A 20724-nucleotide genomic window follows, 5' to 3' on the forward strand; every position below is an offset into this window, starting at 1 on the left:
ATCCAGCGGAGTGCCTTAGACCCTTATGTCCACACTCTAACAACATGATAGATCTAATGGTGGTACAGCTCAGTTTAAGAATACAAAAGCAGGGACTATCAACAATCTGAGAGAAGTTAAAATACATGTTGATTACACTTGAGGGAAAAGTCCTCTGAAGTTTAATATATAAATGTGTTTCATATGCAGGAATAGATTTTATGGCAGTTTCCAAGTGCTCTGTTTACACACTCTGTGTTTAACCCACTTTATTCTGCCCACAAATCAGTTCAGACAAAAATAGTTGATTAGTGCATTCAGTCTTCTGTTGTCGATTCAGTATGGAGAAGAAGAACTGTGTATGGAACTATCAGAGGGGTAGCCATGTTAGTCTGGATCTATAAAAGCAGCAAAGAATCCTGTGGCACCTTATAGACTAACAGACGTTTCGGAGCATGAGCTTTCATGGGTGAATACTCACCTCATCAGATGCATGTAGTGGAAATTTCCAGGGGCAGGTATATATATGCAAGCGAACTAGAGATAACGAGGTTAGTTCAATCAGGGAGGATGAGGCCCTGTTCTACTAGTTGAGGTGTGAAAACCAAGAGAGGAGAAACTGGTTGTGTAGTTGGCAAGCCATTCACAGTCTTTGTTTAATCCTGAGCTGATGGTGTCAAATTTGCAGATGAACTGAAGCTCAGCAGTTTCTCTCTGAAGTCTGGTCTGAAGTTTTTTGCTGCAGGAAGGCACACTGAAGATCTGCTATTGTGTTGGCCAGATGAGGTTGAAGTGTTCTCCTACAGGTTTTTGTATATTGCCATTCCTAATATCTGATTTTGTGTCCAATTATCTTTCATAGAGCTGTCCAGTTTGGCTGATGTACATAGCAGAGGGGCATGCTGGCATGATGATGCGTATATAATTGTGACATGCAGTGTGACATGCACCCGGTGATGGTGGGCTTGATCTGCGTAGGTCCGTATGGTGTCACTGGTGTAGATTTGGGCAGAGTTGTTCATTAAGGTTTGGTTGCAGTGATTGTTCCTGAGCTAGAGTTACTATGTTGCGGTGTGCAGTTACTGGTGAGAATATGATTCAGGTTGCGCAGCGTTGTCTGTGGGCGGAGGACTGGCCCTGCACCCAAGCCTGTGAAAGTGTTGGGATCACTTGTCCAGGATGGGTTTAGATCCCTGATCGAGCGTTGGAGGGGTTTTAGCTGGGATTGATAATGTTGATGGCATGTGTCCTGTTGGTTCTCTTCTTGGATTGTCTTGCAGGTAAGGAGTGCTTGTGGTAACGTCTGGCCTCTGTTGATCTGTTTTCCTTAGTTTCCTCGTGCGGGTATTGTAGTTTTCGAATGCTCTGTGGAGATTTTGTAGGTGTTGGTCTCTGTCTGAGAGGTTAAGCAGATGCGATTGTACCTCAGTGCTTGGTGTAGACAAGGACGTGTGATGTGCCCGGGATGGAAGCTGGAGGCTGAAGGTAGGCATAGCAGTCGTAGGTTTTCGGTATAGTGGTGTGTTAATGTGAGCATCACTTTATTGCACCGTGCATGTCTAGGAAATTGGACCTCCCGTGTAGATTGTCCAGGCTAGGTTATGTGGGTGGAAGTTGTTGAAATTGTCGTGGAATTTTTCCAGAGTCTCCTTCTCATGAGTCCAGATGATGAGAATGTCATCAATGTAGCATAGGGTAGAGAAGGGCAGTGAGTGGACGAGAGCCGAGGAAGCGTTGTTCCAGGTGGTCATAAAAAATTTGGCATTGTGGGCCATGTGGTGCCCATAGTGGTGCCACTGATCCTGGAAGATACATATTGTCATCAAGATTTGAAATAGTTGTGTGTGAGAATAAGGCACAGAGCCAGCAGCCAGTTGTGCTGTTGGCAGTCATTCAGGGATACTGTTCCTGACAGCTTGTATTCCATCTGTGTGTGGGATGTTCGTGCAGAGAGCCTCTACGTCCATGGTGGCTAGGATGGTGTTTTCTGGAAGGTCACCAATGAATTGTAGTTTCCTCAGGAAATCAGTGGTGTCACAGAGATAGCTGGGAGTGCTGGTGGTATAGGGTCTGAGTAGAGAGTCCACATATCCAGACAGTCCTTCAGTGAGAGTGCCAATGCCCGAGATTATGGGGCATCCAGGATTTCCGGATTTGTGGATCTTGTGTAGTAGATAGAATAACCCTGGTCAGGGCTCTAAGGGTATGTTGATTTGTGTATGGAACTGATATGAAGGCTTGAGGCAGACTTTTAATGAAATATGCAACATGCAAAAATACACCCAAATTAGTAAATCCCATGGATTTCATAAATTCCAGATGTCAGTATGTGATCACATTCCTGATGCACTTTTTTTTTTTTCCTACCAGTACAAATAAAAGATCATCTGGTTTCCGTTCTTATCGGGAAATACAACATTGCAACTTTTAATGTTCATGAGATCTATACATATCTGCCATATATTGCACTTGACCTCTCTTGCGATTCTGGAGATGATGCTTCTCGAGAAGCTACTGTTTATCTTAGGCCATGTACTGTGTATTATGGTTATCTGGAATTAATAGACCAACTCCTATATGAAAATTCCAGCCAAAAAAATGCATGTATCACCAAGATAGATAGGAAAGATGGGATTTTCAAAACCGGTCAGTGCTGGCCTAACTATAATCCTTCCCAAGATCTCTCACAACTTGGTTACAAAACAATATGAGAATTTTTTCTCTCAGCTTCTTGTGCATCAACAGGTTCCCTTACCAGTCAGGATGTGAGAATCTTCCTACAAAATTTCTGCCATCCTGTGTGCGTAAATTAGCCATGGAACATTTTCAGATTGCAGATCTGTGAACCACATGGCAGGATGCAGCCCCTTAAAACATGTTGCTGATGCGGTTTCATCTTGTCATCTGCACTCTCCAATTCCGCCCACAATCGTATCATTGGCATCTCAGCTAAATCTGGGGGCTTGTGGAGAACGGTGGCAGTACTTCCTGAATGTCAGGGACTCATTATTTCTCCTTTTCACCCCCTCTTCACATGTTTTTTAAAGTCCTGTTCCCTATGTCTTTTACACTTGCATTTTGATATCAGGTGGGAATTAACTGCTTAGAGCTGGATGTTGCATCTGCCGCAGAGAAAAGCTCCTTATGCTATTGGTATAGAAACCTTGACTGGCAGCCTCCCATCAGACTATACATTTTCTTTTATTTTTACTATAAAAGGTGCTAGAGGAACAGCCCTGGAGAGTGAATTCTTTTATTTCTTTACATGGACAGACAGCAAGGATAACAAGCTTCTTCATACTGAAAGAGAGGGCCATATCCGGGGATGAGAAAATGCCTCAGTTCAGCCTCCATCCCCATTTGCTTCTCCACTTCTCTGGTGAGATTGCTGAAGAGAGGTGCCATTTTTTGGAAATTCTAGGCCAATTTCTGCTCTCATGGGGCACAAGCATAAATCTGGTAAGTTACTGAACTCAGCAGAACTGCTCCAGACATAGACCTGTGAAATGGAGACTATTCACTTCAATCTGGATTGTGACAATTAACTCATTTCAAATCCAGCCTCCAAATGGTAACATGGTCATTGGCATGAGATGCTAGTCTGTGATAGTGCCTAATAAGTGACAGACTCTGTAAGCCATATTCATGCTTCAACCACCATTCCAGAGGACAAGCTTCCATGCTGATAACGCTCATTTAAAAAAATAAATAAATCATGCATTAATGACATTTGTGACTGACCTCCTTGGGGGAGAATCATATGTCTCCTGCTCTGTTTTACCCACAGTTACCCATATATTTCATGTTTTAGCAATCTCAGATGATGACCCAGTACATGTTGTTTGTTTCAAGAATACTTTCACTGCAGATTTGACAAAATACAAAGAAGGTACCAATGTGAGATTTCTAAAGAGAGCTACAGCACTTGACCCAGGGTTTAAGAATCTGAAGTGCCTATTGTGGCAAATCAGTGGCCATCTAGGAGATCATGAGTGCCACTATGTCACACACTATGGCCATTCAGAAATCCACAGCAAAAGCAGGGATAGAACTCAAATCCTGGTACTCAAAAACTCTATTCCCTACTACTTCAGGGAAAGAAGAAAGTCATTTAGCTATTAGCAGTGGAAGGCCTATGACACATAGCAGGGCAGTTCTGGTTATATCCAGCAGAGGGAAGTGGTGTTCAAACACATTAATCAGATCATTGCAATATAATTTCTCTCTCTCAGGTAGTCCCAACTCATTACGTTTATAGTATCTAAGCACCATCACTATATGTTATTTTCACAGGACAGGGTTCCCTCCCCTTGGATTTTTACTGCAAACAGTCCTCACACACACCAGTGGCAGATTCAACACCCAGTGCTTTATTTACAACGTGCTCTATAAATGTTTGTTCCCCATAACATAACTTCTCCCAAAGTCTTCATCTCCTACCAAGGCACAGGGCAAGGGTGAGCTCTCACCTCTCTGAAATCTTGAGGTTCTTTGGCTTGAAGGCATAGCCTTCTACTCTGGGGTCTTCCTGCATCTCTCTTTGAAGGGTAAATTCCAGCTGACTGAGCTGAATCAACCAGCTAATTAGTTAATCACTGAGAACTTAAATTATTACTTCCTCAATTTACCCCAGGTGGGGATGCTTCCAAAGAGCACCAAGTGGTGAGTCAGCTTGGGTTACTCACACTCTGTCACTGTAATATATAGCGGGAACAAGAACAAAGCAAAATTGTCAGTGTGACCTCAGTTTATTGAATTCCAGTCAACTGAAACTTCAGTAGCCCAAAGCTGACTATGGTCACCTAGCATGGTATTGCACTCCAGATACCACAAGCCTGTAAAGCAGGTAGAAGGATGCTGGCTGGCTCACACAGCTAGAAGAGGAAGTACACACATTAAAGGAACAACACCAGTTAAGCCACATCCCCAGATTTTCCTAAAGGCTTTGGATAACCTTTAAGATCTTCAGTAAGTTACTGCATTGCTATCTAACTGATAGAATAGCAGAAATTCCATTTGGGGGGGGAAAATCCCATCATACCAGTAAAATCAATGGGGTTCACTGGCATAAATGAGGGCAGAATATGGCCCATATGATGAAACTGCCTCATAAGAAAGATATATCTGATGAATGTACGTTCGGCATGTCAGGAAAAATACTTGTGCTACCCAGATTGCTGTAAGAACATGCAGTGCCATTTTCTAAAGTTAATCTTCCTGAATTTACTCATAAACAAGAATGCATTGAAGTAAACTGATGCTGATGAGTCAAAGAGAGACAAAAATTACTGTGGTGGACTGTTAACAACCCAATTCCGATAATTGTTTTATACACATAATTAAAGCCAGCGATGTAGTCAAATAATTCCCACAAGTATCCTCCATGGTTTGATCTGCAGTTAGCAGAGCAAATTTAATTAAGTGAATTTATTTCTGAATCAGAAATTCTTTGTGATACATTCACTAGAGAATCAACAGAAATCCTCTCTCTGGCAAGAACTGCTTTTGATTATATTGCCTCACACAACAGGAAATAGAAATAGAACATGTTTTGTAAAGTGTATAAAAATATCTTTCATAGTTTTCTTCACTTGTGTTTATGTAATGTTTGGTGCATAGATATCTCCATAATGGGGATGTTAGAAATGCTTAAGATGCTATAGATAGAAGAGAGAGAAAGAGAGAGAAAGAGGCAGGCAGGCAGGCAGACAGACAGACAATTATTTATTATATTACGCTACCCAGAATTGTGCTGGGTATTTACAGGTCATCTATAATGGTATGAGAGCCTTACCCTGAAAAGCTTATAATTGAATTCCACATGAGACATGACAAAGAGACAACAAAACAATAAAGCAGAGGTGGAAAGAAAAAAAGCAGAGTTCATAGAAATAAGTTTATGTGACAATGGCATTTGACATCAAGGATTTATAATTTTAAAATATTTTCATAAAACTGCATAACTACTTCCAGATTACATTGGGTCTCTACACATAGAACTATAAATGTCTAATAAAATAAAAAGGCCATTGCTGACTCACTTCTTGTGGGCATCTCAGCAGAAATGAATGGTAAGACAGGAATTTAGGGAGGGAAAGAGAGGCTAATGGCCTGACAAACCTTTTGGGGAAGGCACTATGTGTGAAACAGTGTGAAAACAGGGTGGAAGAGGTATACAGGAGACATTAAAGTATGGGGCTCAAGGCAGATATCTCTGGTAGAGAAGAGTGGTCAATGGGTAGGATGAGGAGAGACACAGGCAGGTAAGTAGGGAGGGACAGTTCCACAGTCCTTGAAGGCAAGGACAAGGAGCTTGAACTTGAGGCACTGAAGCAGGGATAGCCAAAGGAAAGACTGAAAGAGACAGTGATAGTTTTGTAAGATCTTGAGGGGAGCCATGTGAAGAGAAGAAAGGCCAGAGACAAAGAGTTTACAGTAATCAAGACAGAAAAGAGCTTTGCTGTCTGGAAAGAGAAAAATTTGGATCTCAGAAATATTATGGAATAAGATTGGATGTGAGAGGTGAAGGAATGGTAGAAGTCAAACATGGCCTCAGCTTTCAAGTCTGGGTGTCAGGGAGGATGGTGATGTGACAGAAAAAGGAGAGAGAAGAGGATTTCAGAGGAAAATCAAGGAGCTAAGATAGGTAGGTAGGTAGATGTATTTTTCTTGTATTCAGAATAATTTTCCAAGAAAAATCTGTTTGCTTGTTTGTTTGTTTGTTTGATTGATTGATTGTTAATAATTTTGTAACAATTCTGCAGCAGCACAGAACATAATGGTTATCAGCTCTATTGCCAACCATGGCCACAGAGATTCACAGTTGTCCTTGGACTTTCTGTTCCCAAATCCAAAGCTCCTACCAATGCCACTAAAGGAGAATTTTCCATGAACTTTAATAGTATTAGGGTTTATATGGTCTATGGTCCAGACACTATAGGGTGACATAATCAAGCACACTTGGGTATGTCTGAGCTTCTGTCCAGTACAGGGCAGTAGTACTTATATAGTTGCCAGGGCATTCTGATTTCTAGATGTTTTGCAAGACCTTTCTGGTTTTGTTTTTATACCAGGTTAAGAAATTTATTAATACTGGATAGCATAGAATTGCCGTGGTCTGATCATTCCATTTAGCAACATAGAAAGTTCTTTCTCTATAAACAGACTTTATCTACCACAGTTTGGCTCTTCACAGAGCTCACCCAATGAGTGCAGGTCAAGAGCTCTGATTCCCCACATGCATTAAATCAACATCTTATCTCTACAAAAGAAGAGGCTCTCAAAGTTCTTACCAAGTACTAATCCATCTCTAGGAAACTCCCATCTCGAATCATAGGGCAGTTGCATTGGATCCACATAAATGTACTCATGGCCATCAGGGCTGATAGACTCAATGACTCTCCATCTTATCTCATACCTTGGTTTCTGCCGTGCACAATAAATTAAACATAAATTGTCAGGTTCATGCCTGATTTAAGAATGGGTCAGGTCACTAATTCAATTCAGTATAGAAATCACATATTTTAAGTTACCTGTTTCCATATGATGACCAGGACAATCAGTGAAGTAATCACAATCACTATTAACACTAGGACTGCTGCAGCCACAGTTAACTCTGATCGCAATGCTGTAGTAAAAGAAAAGGCCTCAGTTTAGATTTGCCTTCTGAATGCAGAGGAATGTGACAGAGGCCCAAGTTTGTAGGTGACAGTAGGACTCCCACCTCCTTTGCCATCAAAGTTCTTGTGTACTGCAGATGTGAAAAGTGCAGTCTCCAGAGGCAGGGGACATTAAGTCATTCACTGCCTATAATAACCTTGCCTTCCTATTTCAGAAATAACAACAGTGGTTGCCTGGAAGATACTTCCATGGCCATTAGTAACTAAAATGAAAAGATGGATCATGGAACCACATAATATGGGAAAGATGGATTCAGAATTAAGACTTGGAGAATGGCTCTTGCTCAAATGTCTGGGGAAGAGCTGCCAAATCTGTTTTCATCATTATTTACTTTCAAAGAGCTGGTGTTTTACCTATTAGACATTCACACTGCATAATTATTTCCAGATTTGATTGGGTTTATTTGAGGGGGAGTTTGAAATGGCTATTTAAATCTCTCAGGAGTGACAAAGTTAACTCACTAGGAGCCACAAGCTTCAGTTCCCGAGTAACGGCACCAAGAGTGTTCCTCGCCATGCACCGTACTACCAGGGTTTCTTCTACCTTTTGGAAGGTCACCTGGCTTTCCACTTGGTCCTTATCAACCTGATGAGCCTCCATGTGTATATCTGAGATGTTGTTAGTCAGAAGCATCCATGAGGTATCATTACTGCATCTGCAGAAATAGAATATCCATGAATATAGACATCAGATTTATGTATGGATGAGCAAGTGTAAACAAAGTGAGGATCACCCTAAGCACCCTTTCCCTACTCACTTTCTCTGGCAATAATTATTTTAAGGACCAAAGATGTTTAAGTATGTACCCACTTCCTAACAATCCTCTGGCTCCCCTACTGCTAGAGGCAATGAATTTCTGATCCCTACCAGCACTACCACCTTTGAAGCACCAGTAATGGAGCCCAGCAGTCCTGGCAGCCCACTGTTGTTAGTCCAAACTTCGCATTGCTCCGGCGCTTTCTCATTACACCCTAGAATTCATGGCTGGCCTCTGAAGCCCCAGTGCTCCACAAATCTCTTTGGGATAGAAGAGAGGGGGAAATCCCATACAGTAGGGTGAAATGTGGGTATAACGACAACAGAAAGTATCTGAGGTTACCAGGGCTGCTGGGCCCCATTAGGTTTGTTGTCTCCTTGTTCGATTGTCTGCAGAGGAGTGGGAGAAGGGGTGACCCTGGAACTAGATCAACAAATGTGAGGGGATTAATTAGTTAACATTTCTAAAGCACTTTGAATGTAAAAAAATATTATTATCTACAGTGGGCTAAGTTGCAGGAAGAAGGGTGGATGTGGGAGTGTGAAAGGGTAATGGGATAGGTGAGTCTGTCCAGGAGATGGCAGGAAAGCCTCAAAAGATATGTGGATAAGCATCTGACTTGCTCATCTGAACTTCCCTGAGGCTCACTCATCACTAATTAGATACCACATCTCAGAGAAACCTGTTAAACAGATACACTGCACGTGTTCTACAGGACAAAATCAGTAGGAATGATATTAACCCCCACCCCATCCGTATGCTGATAAAGCATAAACAAGTTGTCACTTTTGCAAGACAAACCAGAATCATAGTTTCCAGAGGGCTGATAAGGAATGTGTGTCACGAGCTTAAATTATGTTGGTCAAGGGAAAACGTTCACATTTGGAGATAAAGGCACATCTGTTTTTCTTACTTTTTAGTGTCCTTGCAAATCAGCCATTCCACATCAGGGAAAGGCGTCCCTTTTGCCAAGCATTGGACCGTCTGTCCCCCTCCAGAGCCCTGGTGCTTATCCACCAGGTCTAGAATTGAAGCTGAAACTAGAAGTGAATTAAAAAGAGCATGTTAGAATTTTCTCCCTTTTAGTTGGGGTAGAATTACAAATGAAACAAGACAGACATTTAAAATTGCTGTCATTTGCCTGGCCAGCAGCCTCAGGGAATCCAAGTCTGGGTCCTAAGCTTTTTGCTTGTTCTCCAGAGCATGATTTTCCCCTGAAGGATATGAATAACTCAGACTGACTTTGATGAAAGTTACTTATATCCTGTGGGAGAGAACAGGGCCCAGGCTACAGCACAGTCACAGAAGGGGGTGCTGTGGAAGGGGTATGCTTGGTCCTGGGGCATACAGAGAGCATGAGAGCCTCACATTGCTCCTGAGAGACACCAGCTGGGTGGCAATTTGGATGTCCCTGACTGGATGCAGTGGAAACCTTATCCTTCCCTACTCAGACTCATTTGCGAGCACAGGGAGAGTAAAGATGAAAAATATAGAGAAAACCAGAGGACTCCCCCTCCCACCCACCTCCCAGAACTCAGCCATTCAGCAATATCCCTATTACTATTACTTATTTGTAACATGGGAACACCTGCAGGAAGCAGCCAGAGCTTGGCCGCTCAGGAGCCAAGAGGACGTTTCATGTAGGGGAGGGAAGAGAGGGAGAAGCTGATACCATTTTCACAGGAGGAGGGAGCAGAAAGCACCTAGCACCTCAGGGTGGCTCTGCTCATTTCTCCCTTCCCTCCTTGTCAAAATTGGGTCAGGTTACTCTCTGCTCCTTCCCCCTTCCCCTCAACATCCATGCAACACCCAGCCTGGACAGGGGCAGAGGGTGGAGGATGGGGTAAAAAACCTCTGGAGCTGCAAAAGGAGAAGAGGTGAGGCTTGGGGAACAGCAAGCGTTGGGCTGGGGGGAGACAGAATTGATGTGGGAACTGGATAAGGGGCAGAACTCATGTGGTGGCGGCTGGGAGGTAATTAATTGCTGGGCTGACAGATGGGCAGATGTGGGACTGATGTAATTAGTTAGAATGTTGGGATCTGGAGAGAAGCTGGAAGCTCCACACCATCAGACAGCCAGTGAGAACTCCTGCGGAGGGGACCAGAGTCACCTCACTTTATGAATTTGGGAGAGTTGGCCACACTGTAACTGTCACACAAACACTGCTATGGAAGGGAGAGTTCAAAAATCAAAAGATAGACAAAAAAGCCACAAGTAAACTCAAGATTTTGGCAGATCTGACTCATTATTTTGAACTTTTGGGATTGGCAATACTGGAAATATTGTTTCCACAATGTGCTTCTTCTGCAGAGGATGATAAACTGTGTAAGTGTGGAGTGGCAAAAGGTGATCTGTTGTTCCTAAGGGTCTTACCTGAGTGACCAGTCAGTACAATTGACATACCCAGTAGGAACTACTCTTGGAAAACACCAATCCAGCTCCAGCCAATCAGCTAGTATTGTGCTAGTAAGCGACATGGCAGGGAAGCAGCCAAACTAATTTGCTGCTGAAATCATAGCACTTGGCACTCTTCGTCTTTTCAAGCAATCCCTTGTGAAGTAGCTTAATAAATGGCCTCCCCATTTTGCAGATGGAGTAACTCAGGCTAGGCAGAGAAGGCCACTGAAGAAGTCAAAGTCAGTATTCATCAAAGGAAAGAACACAACCATTCCTGGCTTCCAGGCCTTTCATTCTAGCATGTCTGTAGGTTAGCAGGACACCTGGTGTTTAAATGGACTTAAGTCTTTGCTGTCTACAGCTACCTCTGCCCAGTCCAACAGGGTTCTTAATATGCTTACCTTGTATTAGCAATGAGAAAGTATAGCTTTTAGTCTCTTCTCCATTTTCAGCAACCAAAGTATAATCTCCACTGTCTTCTTCCTTGGCCCGAATCAGTTTTAATATACTTTGGACCCTATAGAAACAAGAGATTTTGTACATATTATTTTATAAAACATAAAATAAATTAATCCAAATCATTAAAAAAACCAAGCAATTTTTAGTAGAAAATTTATATATTTAATGTAGGTATATGGTGGGTATAATGTACTAATACTTTGCATTTCTATAGTGCTCTTCTCGTCAGAGTGCTGTTGAAATGTTAATTAATTCTCTCAGGTGAAAAGCAAGCAAGCATTATTTTACCTGGCAAGGATTTGGAAAGAGCATTGATGTGATCAAAATGATGACCAAGAGATTATTTTGGGAGCAGCATTTTGGAAAGACTGGAGAGGGGCCAGGATAGTATCCAGAAGACAGGACTGTAGTAAGATTGGAGAAGGTTTCAGCAGTCAAGATGGCAGATGATCACAAGTTTGACAAGTGAATTAGCTGATAGGATGGAAAATGAGGGAGATTTTTTTTATAAATTTGGCTGCTGCTGGAATAAAGTATCTAGTTCTGATATAAACAATTCAAGAGGGACATTGATCAATTGCAGAGGGTTCAGAGAAAAGCTTCAAGAATGATTAAAAGATTGTAAACACATCTTACAGTGATAGAGTCAAAGAGGTCAATCTATTGAGCTCAACGAAGAGAAAGTTAAGGGGTGACTTTATGATAGTCTATAAATATCTACATGTGGAACAAATATTTAATAGTGGGCTCTTTAATCTAGCAGAGAAACATATAACATGATCCAACGGTTGGAAGTTAAAGCTAGACAAATTCAGACAGGAAACAGGGCCAGCTCTAACTTTTTGGCCGCCCCAAGCAAAAAAAAGTGCTGCTCCACCGTAACAACCTCCCCAGCACCGCCCCACCCTAACAACCCAACCTGAGCTCCGCCCTGTCAAAACAACCCCTCCAGCACCACCCCGCTGAAACAAAAAAAAAAAACCCGAGCGCCGCCCCACCGAACCAAAAAAAAAAAAAAAAAAACCCACCCCACCACCCGAAAATTGGCCGCCCCTTACAAGTTGCCAGCCCTGACAGGAAATAAGGTGTAAATGTTCAACAATGAGAGTAATTAGCCACTGGGACAATTTACAAAGGGTCATGGTGGATTCGCTATTACTGACAATTTTTAAATTAAGATTGGATGTTTTTCTAAAAGATCTGCTCTAGGAATTATTTTGGGGAAGTTCTATGGCTTCTGCTATACAGGAGATCAGATGAGATGAACACAATGGTCCTTTCTGGCTTTTGAATCTATGAATGTTATGTAGGAAGCAGCAGTAGAATGCGGAGGGAAAGAGGAAGAATGAATCAAAGATGCTGCCCAGGTTATGTTTCTAAATGACAGAAAAATTATAACATTGTCAACTGCAATGGAAAATGAAATAAGGGCACAATGTGTGAAGGAAAAATTATGAGCTTGGTTTGGTTTGATAAGCTTGAGTTGACTGTAAGCCATCCAAGCTGAGCTATCAGAGACACAGTGAGAGATATGAGAATGAACCATAATAGGAGAATAATATCTGAGAATTGCCACCAGAGAGATAATAGTTAAAATTATGTAAAAGAGTGAGGCTACTGAAGTATAGGGTATAAAGGAGAAGAGGATGGGTGAAAAGAAAGAGCCTTGACAGATTCCAATAAAGAGGAGGAGCGGAAATGCAATGCTCCCAAAGGAGACATTTAAAGAACACTAGGTAAGGCAAGAAGAGAATCAAGAGTGGACAGTGACATGGAAGTCCACGGAGGACAGGATGTCAAAGAGGAGGGGATGATGAAAGGCTATAGCAAGGCAAGGAAGATAAGGTTGTATATAATGTCTTGTTTTTTCTCACCAAATTCTAGGCATAGATTTGATAAAATGAAATCATAAGATTTTGGAAGAGAAATTCAGATTGTCACCTTGGCAAAACCTTTCTTTACCTTGTCTCATTGATCTTGTTTGAACTGGTAACAATCTCTGTAAGATTCTCAGTCAGAGACACATTGTCCTTCAGCCAGAACATTTTTGGAGCTGGGTACGCCTGCACATTCACTACAAAATTTTTGTCCTCATGTAAATTGACAGCTTCCAAAGGGCTAAATTGGGGGTCCAGACGAATGAATCCTTTATCTGTAAATGATACAGATTCACATAAATAATGCTACTCACTTTATTTCAAACATGGTATTTGCTAGCATGCTAACAATTTTTGGACACTAGAATTGGACTGTACCATGAACTGTGATGACTACTCTCTTATTTTCTTTAACCTCCTTGGTTGCATGTCGGGCCATACATTCATAATCCCCAGAATCTTTCACTGAAGCCTCAGGAATGGTCAAAGTGTAAACCAGCTTCTGGGATGGAACTTTAATGTCATCAACTTTTATCACACCTTTTTCTTTCTGTATTTTGGAGAGAGAAAAAAATCTTATTTAAATAACCCAACTGCAGGAAATAAATACAGTATAAAAGAATTAAGATTCCATTTGAAGGAGAGCAATGAAAGAGTTACTGCTATATGGTCCAAATTCCTTATTCAAAAGGAATGGCTCAAGTAGTTAGGGACAAATTTTCAGACATGGATGCAGCAGGTGTGCCCATAAGAATACACAGTTTTGGAGACAACTACCAAAGGATGAGTAGGTTAAAAATGGCATATGTTGTGCATTTGGAGTAACGTACCATCTAAAAATTAGGTGGAGAGCCTAAAAGAGCATTTTAGTGCTAAAGCAAGCTAAGAGATTCTATCCTTTGACTCTGGTGGTGATGCTGTTGATTTTGGTCCTGAATATTTTTTGATCAGTTCCCACAAGGCGAGGTGAATTCTTAATACCTTTTCCTGACAGATTATGCCATTTCCCAGTTCCTATATTCGGTGTGTGCTAATTCAGAGAATAATTCATTGGCAAGGGCAGGGGGTGATGGTGGTGTTCACTTGAGAATAAAAATGTTCCAAACGGAAGACAGCACCTGCATATTCAGGGATGGGAACCAAAAATATGTTGGGGATTGTGTGAAACTAGAATGATTGGCAAGAGAGTGAGGTTTTGAATTTGTAAAACTGAAAATAAAATTAAACCTTCCTATATGAAGTAATTTTTTTTTTCAGGCTCTTAAATTTTTTTAAATTAAAGCTGCATTTCTAGGTCACAATTATTCTGCAACTTTACAATACCCCACAATTATCAGATCTTTTACACAGCAGCACAATTGCATTATATGTGGAGCACTGACTATAAACGGGATTTCACTGAAGAGAAACCTTCACTTCAGAACACATGTTATGAGAATTTGGGACTGATTCTCCTCTCACAACAGGTTTTCATTCGTGTAACTCCACTGACTTTAACTGAGTTACTCCTCATTTACACCAGTTTAACTGAGAAAAATCAGCCCTTCTGAGACTATGATTTGAAGAGAGTCATTTTTAGAGTCAGATTCGCTTCACCACTAGTGTTATATGCAGATATCTGGACACATTTCCAGAATATTCCGTCTTTGTTCCATCAGGCTTTCTAGAGCACAAATTCGCAGAGATTTTATTCCTTCAACGCTACAGTCCCACTCCCTGATAACTTCTTATGCTCCCAGTTACCCCTCATGTCCCTTGAATGCTTTGCATACTTACTAATAATGAATTCTAACACTTGATACTGATTTTCTATAGTGATAACCTGAAAATAAAAGAAATGGTTCTATTTTCTCTCTTCCTCTGTCCTCATTCTAACAGTGAAGAGCTGACCCCTTCACACCCCCATATTCCTCACCAACTGATAACTACAATTATGCAGAAACCAAATGAGATATTTACCGCTTTCCCTGGATAATTCCACTGTAAATTAACCACCTCGTTGTCAAAGACCACACAAGTTACAACAATCGTTTCGCCTGTTTTATATACAGTTTTAAGGACCTCAATCTCAACTGGCAGCTCTGAAGTAGCTGAGGGAAAAAGAAAGAGAGTGCATCAAGTTTAAAAACCACATGCAGTATATGAATGGTGGACTTCAAGGACTAGATTCCAATTTCATTTACGCAATTATGGCGTAAGCAAGAAGAGAATAAGGCTCAATATTTTTACTCTCCTTTAAAAACTGAAAAAGAGTACCTTTCAAAATGTAGATGAAAAACTGATCTGACTTGAACTCCACTTCTTTAACAGTTGTTTGGCACGTGTATGAGCCTGCAGGAAAATTTCCCAGAAAGCCTTGTTTGCTGTCATAAAAGGCATATACGACCTTGGCTTCACTGTCAACTAAAGCTACTTGAGCATTAGGGTCACTTGTACGACAAGGGATAATGGTGGAATCACCATCTTCTACTAGGATGAATTGATCCTCTGGTAGTAGAGGAACGAAGGGCATATCTGGATCTGTAAAAAAGATAAGTATTTTTATATTATATCATTTTAAGGTGTCCCTAGTACAAGAATGGAGACATCAGCAGATAATTATGCACCTTGATAGAAATGAATATATTTTGTTTCTTTACTTTTCCAGCAATTTCCTTTATCATATGTAAAACCACAGCTATGTTAAAGTCACATACAGAGTCGACACACTCTCACCATAATGACATTTGCCATCTGATGAGACATGTAAGAAGACATCTCAGTAGTCCAACTAGTAGCGAGGATCCTATGTAACAGAAATGTACCAAACTGGGAAGTTTAAGACCTCCAGGAAAAAGAGAAGTGTTATTATTTCCTTTAGATGTGGACAGGGCCGGCACTTCCATTTAGGCAACCCAGGTGGTCGCCTAGGGCACCAGCATTTGGGGGGGTGGCATTTTGCCATCCTCAGTGGCAATTCGGCGGCAGGGGGTCCTTCTGCGCTTCGGGTCTTCGGCGGCAATTCTGCGGCGGGTCCTTCACTCGCTCCGGGACCCGCCGCCAAAGTGCCCCGAAGACTGGGAGCGCAAAAGGACCCTCCTGCCGCAGAATTGCTGCCAACGACCAGGGGCGCGGAAGGATCCCTGCCTAGGGCACCAAAAACCCTGGCGCCACTCCTGGATGTGGATCTAGTGGAGGTTTCCTAATATGTTATTCACAGGGAAAAGGCAAAAAGCCAGAAAACCACTAATGTTTAGGTGTGAAAATTGTTGCCCATTCCTGCGGGATAAAACAAAATTGAAGGGCTGAACTCTGCCTTTTGTTATGCAACCCCACTGAAAACAATTTCCAGCAAAACCTTCAGGGTAGAATTTGGACCTAAAAGTCCCATTTTCCAGCTCAGGGGCCTTTGTTTGTATTTTGGATCTACATTAACTGACAGACACAAAAAGGAGATTAGGCTGCTTAGAATAAATGTCCTGGCTTTCACTGGTGTAAACCACTGTGATAGAGCATGAATAGCCCACGGACCTATCTACACTACCACTTTTGTTGGTATAACTTAATTTGCTCAAGGGTGTGAAAAAACACACTCCTGATGGAAGCACCGGTGTGGACAAGCTCTCCTGTCCACAGAGAGCGGCTACACGAGAGATCTTACAGCAGCACAGCTGCAATTGGTACAGCTGTGCAGCTGTACCGCTAGGCGGCCTAAGGCTGACTCACCATTCTGTGCACTGTGTAAGAGTCCCCACGTGGGGCAAATTGATGAGACAATAGATTAAGTGCCAGGTGATCAACCAGTTAACAAGGTGATTCAGCTTATCAGCCGAGGACAGTGAAGAGAGACAGGAAGAGGATGGAAGGGCTAGAGAAGTCATTGATATCAGGGAGGTGAGAGCTCTCCTCCCTCACATCCTGTGTCTGGAGAGAAGGTAAAAGCCTTAAGCTATGGGGAACAAAAGTTTGTATAGCACATTATAAATAAAGCACATGATGTTGAACTTGCCACAGACGTGTGATTGTAGAGAGGAATCCAAGGTGAGGGAACACCCCAGTCTCCCCATTACAGTCACCCATCACTTCTTTCTTTTATTCTAATTTCTTTTCAACTGTAATCTTAGAGCCCCTGTAATCAAGGGTACACTTTTTAATGATCTTCTCCCTGCCTCTCTTCTAATAAAAAGTATTAGAAACCAAAGACATTGATTGGATTGGTTTTCAGCTAAATTAGTTAGATTGTTATTTAAAAATATTTCTTGCTACATATCTAATTCTATGTATTTCTATGTGCTCATCACCATGGTACCTAGATGTCATTAACTATGGTTGTTCCATGTGGTTTCTCGAATTATGAGGCACAACTATAAAAAAGCAAACAAATCCCCAATATTTTTTAAAACCAACACAATGTACCCAGTTCCAATAGCCGTCCAATCCAAATTTGGTTTAAAATCTAATGCAAAACATACCCAACCTTAAAACAGCAGCTCTGAAAGTGATCATAATCTGCCCCTTCTAAACACACAAATAACTGCGCAAACCTAAGAGTTTGTGAGCCAAGGTTCATCATCAATTTTAATAATGGGAGTATAAACCCCTCCAATGATGGGATTTATAACACACTGGCACGCTCCTTGTAACAACAATCCAAACACAGCACTACAGAACTCATATCCACCCAACTCAGTACATTTGCTTTCCAAACGTAATGAAAAACAGAAAGAGGCTTCACTTAGGTTTTTTTCCTGCTTGTATGGCTATTACATCCTTATGTAACAGTCATAAAGCATACTGGTTTTAAGAAAGAAATTTGCTTTCCCCCACAGCCCTCATAATTTATTGTAGGGAAAGGAATTGCTTTGAACAAAACAAAAAAAGTTCATGGTGGAAACAAATTTTCCTGAAAATTCTAAAATTAGGTGAAAAAAAAGATTAACTTTTCCAACGGTGTCAGCTGGCTCTTTAGTGAAGGAAAAATTACAAGATGCTTATGCCTTGCAGATCTAGTAGGTTCAGGTCTAGGCGACTGTGACAGAATGTACGCCTGTGTCCACACCCTACCCACTGTTGTAATAATCTTTGTATAAAGTATGCCTTGCAAGGTATCAATTGAAAACTCTTTTGCTAGTCCATATTCTCCTGATAAAATATGTGTGACAACACTGTAGGTGAAGTTATAAGATTCCACTGTATGGTGATCTTAACACATGTTCCAAACTAAGGTTGGCAAACTTGTCTGTCTCAAACAAAGGAATGTGCGCTCTGCTTACTTTGCATTTAAGCAATAAAGAAAGTCATCAAGCAGGAAGGGTAGACAAAGAAACCTCAAACAGGTAAGAAAAAGCAGCAGGGAACATCCTTCTCCATAGATTTTTTGTCTCCAGAATCTCAGCTGGAAATGTTTTCCAGGACGGGGACTAACACTATAAAAAGAGACAAATACCCCAGAGGAATCCCTCCTCTTTCTTTCTGTTCATTGCTTAACTACACCAGAAGGGACACAGGAAGCAACCATTGAACTGGTAAAGGGGTCCTGGCCTAAGAAGTTTGGTCAGTAAGACTTCTGACAGCATGTGGTGAGAAAAACTTTGCTTTGAATTTAACATAGTTTAAGTTAGGCATCAGTTGCATCTTATCTTTTCCTTATAACCATTTCTGACTTGCATTCACTTAAAATCTCTCTCTTTGTAGTTAATAAACTTGTTTTATCTAACCCAGTGTGTTTAAATTGATGTGTCTGTAAAATTCCATTTGAGGTCACAAGGTAAGATGAGACTCGGAGGGGAGGAATCAGGGGGGTGATGAGGCTGGGGGGGAGGAATCCAGGGGTGACTAGGCTTGGGAGGGGAGGAATTGGGAGTGACTAGGCTTGGGGGCAGGAATCAGGGGGCTGCGCGCCAAACAGGGGCGGCTTCAGACCCCAGCACTCCAAGCGCGTGTGTGGGGCGGCATGCCAAGGGAGGCACTCTGCCGGTCGCCGGGAGGGCAGCAGGCAGCCAACCTTCNCAAAAAAAAAAAAAAAAAAAAACCCACCCCACCACCCGAAAATTGGCCGCCCCTTACAAGTTGCCAGCCCTGACAGGAAATAAGGTGTAAATGTTCAACAATGAGAGTAATTAGCCACTGGGACAATTTACAAAGGGTCATGGTGGATTCGCTATTACTGACAATTTTTAAATTAAGATTGGATGTTTTTCTAAAAGATCTGCTCTAGGAATTATTTTGGGGAAGTTCTATGGCTTCTGCTATACAGGAGATCAGATGAGATGAACACAATGGTCCTTTCTGGCTTTTGAATCTATGAATGTTATGTAGGAAGCAGCAGTAGAATGCGGAGGGAAAGAGGAAGAATGAATCAAAGATGCTGCCCAGGTTATGTTTCTAAATGACAGAAAAATTATAACATTGTCAACTGCAATGGAAAATGAAATAAGGGCACAATGTGTGAAGGAAAAATTATGAGCTTGGTTTGGTTTGATAAGCTTGAGTTGACTGTAAGCCATCCAAGCTGAGCTATCAGAGACACAGTGAGAGATATGAGAATGAACCATAATAGGAGAATAATATCTGAGAATTGCCACCAGAGAGATAATAGTTAAAATTATGTAAAAGAGTGAGGCTACTGAAGTATAGGGTATAAAGGAGAAGAGGATGGGTGAAAAGAAAGAGCCTTGACAGATTCCAATAAAGAGGAGGAGCGGAAATGCAATGCTCCCAAAGGAGACATTTAAAGAACACTAGGTAAGGCAAGAAGAGAATCAAGAGTGGACAGTGACATGGAAGTCCACGGAGGACAGGATGTCAAAGAGGAGGGGATGATGAAAGGCTATAGCAAGGCAAGGAAGATAAGGTTGTATATAATGTCTTGTTTTTTCTCACCAAATTCTAGGCATAGATTTGATAAAATGAAATCATAAGATTTTGGAAGAGAAATTCAGATTGTCACCTTGGCAAAACCTTTCTTTACCTTGTCTCATTGATCTTGTTTGAACTGGTAACAATCTCTGTAAGATTCTCAGTCAGAGACACATTGTCCTTCAGCCAGAACATTTTTGGAGCTGGGTACGCCTGCACATTCACTACAAAATTTTTGTCCTCATGTAAATTGACAGCTTCCAAAGGGCTAAATTGGGGGTCCAGACGAATGAATCCTTTATCTGTAAATGATACAGATTCACATAAATAATGCTACTCACTTTATTTCAAACATGGTATTTGCTAGCATGCTAACAATTTTTGGACACTAGAATTGGACTGTACCATGAACTGTGATGACTACTCTCTTATTTTCTTTAACCTCCTTGGTTGCATGTCGGGCCATACATTCATAATCCCCAGAATCTTTCACTGAAGCCTCAGGAATGGTCAAAGTGTAAACCAGCTTCTGGGATGGAACTTTAATGTCATCAACTTTTATCACACCTTTTTCTTTCTGTATTTTGGAGAGAGAAAAAAATCTTATTTAAATAACCCAACTGCAGGAAATAAATACAGTATAAAAGAATTAAGATTCCATTTGAAGGAGAGCAATGAAAGAGTTACTGCTATATGGTCCAAATTCCTTATTCAAAAGGAATGGCTCAAGTAGTTAG

General features: G+C 41.4%; 1 protein-coding gene across 2 annotated transcripts in view; it reads right to left on the bottom strand.

The window, feature by feature from the left end:
* PDGFRA (platelet derived growth factor receptor alpha) overlaps positions 1-20724 on the bottom strand; it is a 61917-nt gene that overhangs the window by 15419 nt on the left and 25774 nt on the right. Inside the window, exons 1-9 of one of the 2 annotated variants that reach the window (XM_032774238.2) lie at positions 15407-15677; positions 15110-15240; positions 13529-13700; positions 13236-13425; positions 11216-11331; positions 9330-9456; positions 8121-8314; positions 7512-7606; positions 7272-7404 (exon numbers count right to left, since the gene is read on the bottom strand). In XM_032774238.2, the coding sequence (XP_032630129.1) occupies positions 7272-7404; positions 7512-7606; positions 8121-8314; positions 9330-9456; positions 11216-11331; positions 13236-13425; positions 13529-13700; positions 15110-15240; positions 15407-15662 (1414 nt within the window). In that variant the 5' untranslated portion in view covers positions 15663-15677. Of the gene's footprint in view, positions 1-7271; positions 7405-7511; positions 7607-8120; positions 8315-9329; positions 9457-11215; positions 11332-13235; positions 13426-13528; positions 13701-15109; positions 15241-15406; positions 15678-20099; positions 20290-20392; positions 20565-20724 lie in introns of those variants that run through there. The other variant, XM_032774239.2, reaches the window with a different exon arrangement.

This window comes from Chelonoidis abingdonii, chromosome 5, assembly GCF_003597395.2.
Source record: "Chelonoidis abingdonii isolate Lonesome George chromosome 5, CheloAbing_2.0, whole genome shotgun sequence".
In the NCBI taxonomy this organism is placed as follows: Eukaryota; Metazoa; Chordata; order Testudines; family Testudinidae; genus Chelonoidis; species Chelonoidis abingdonii.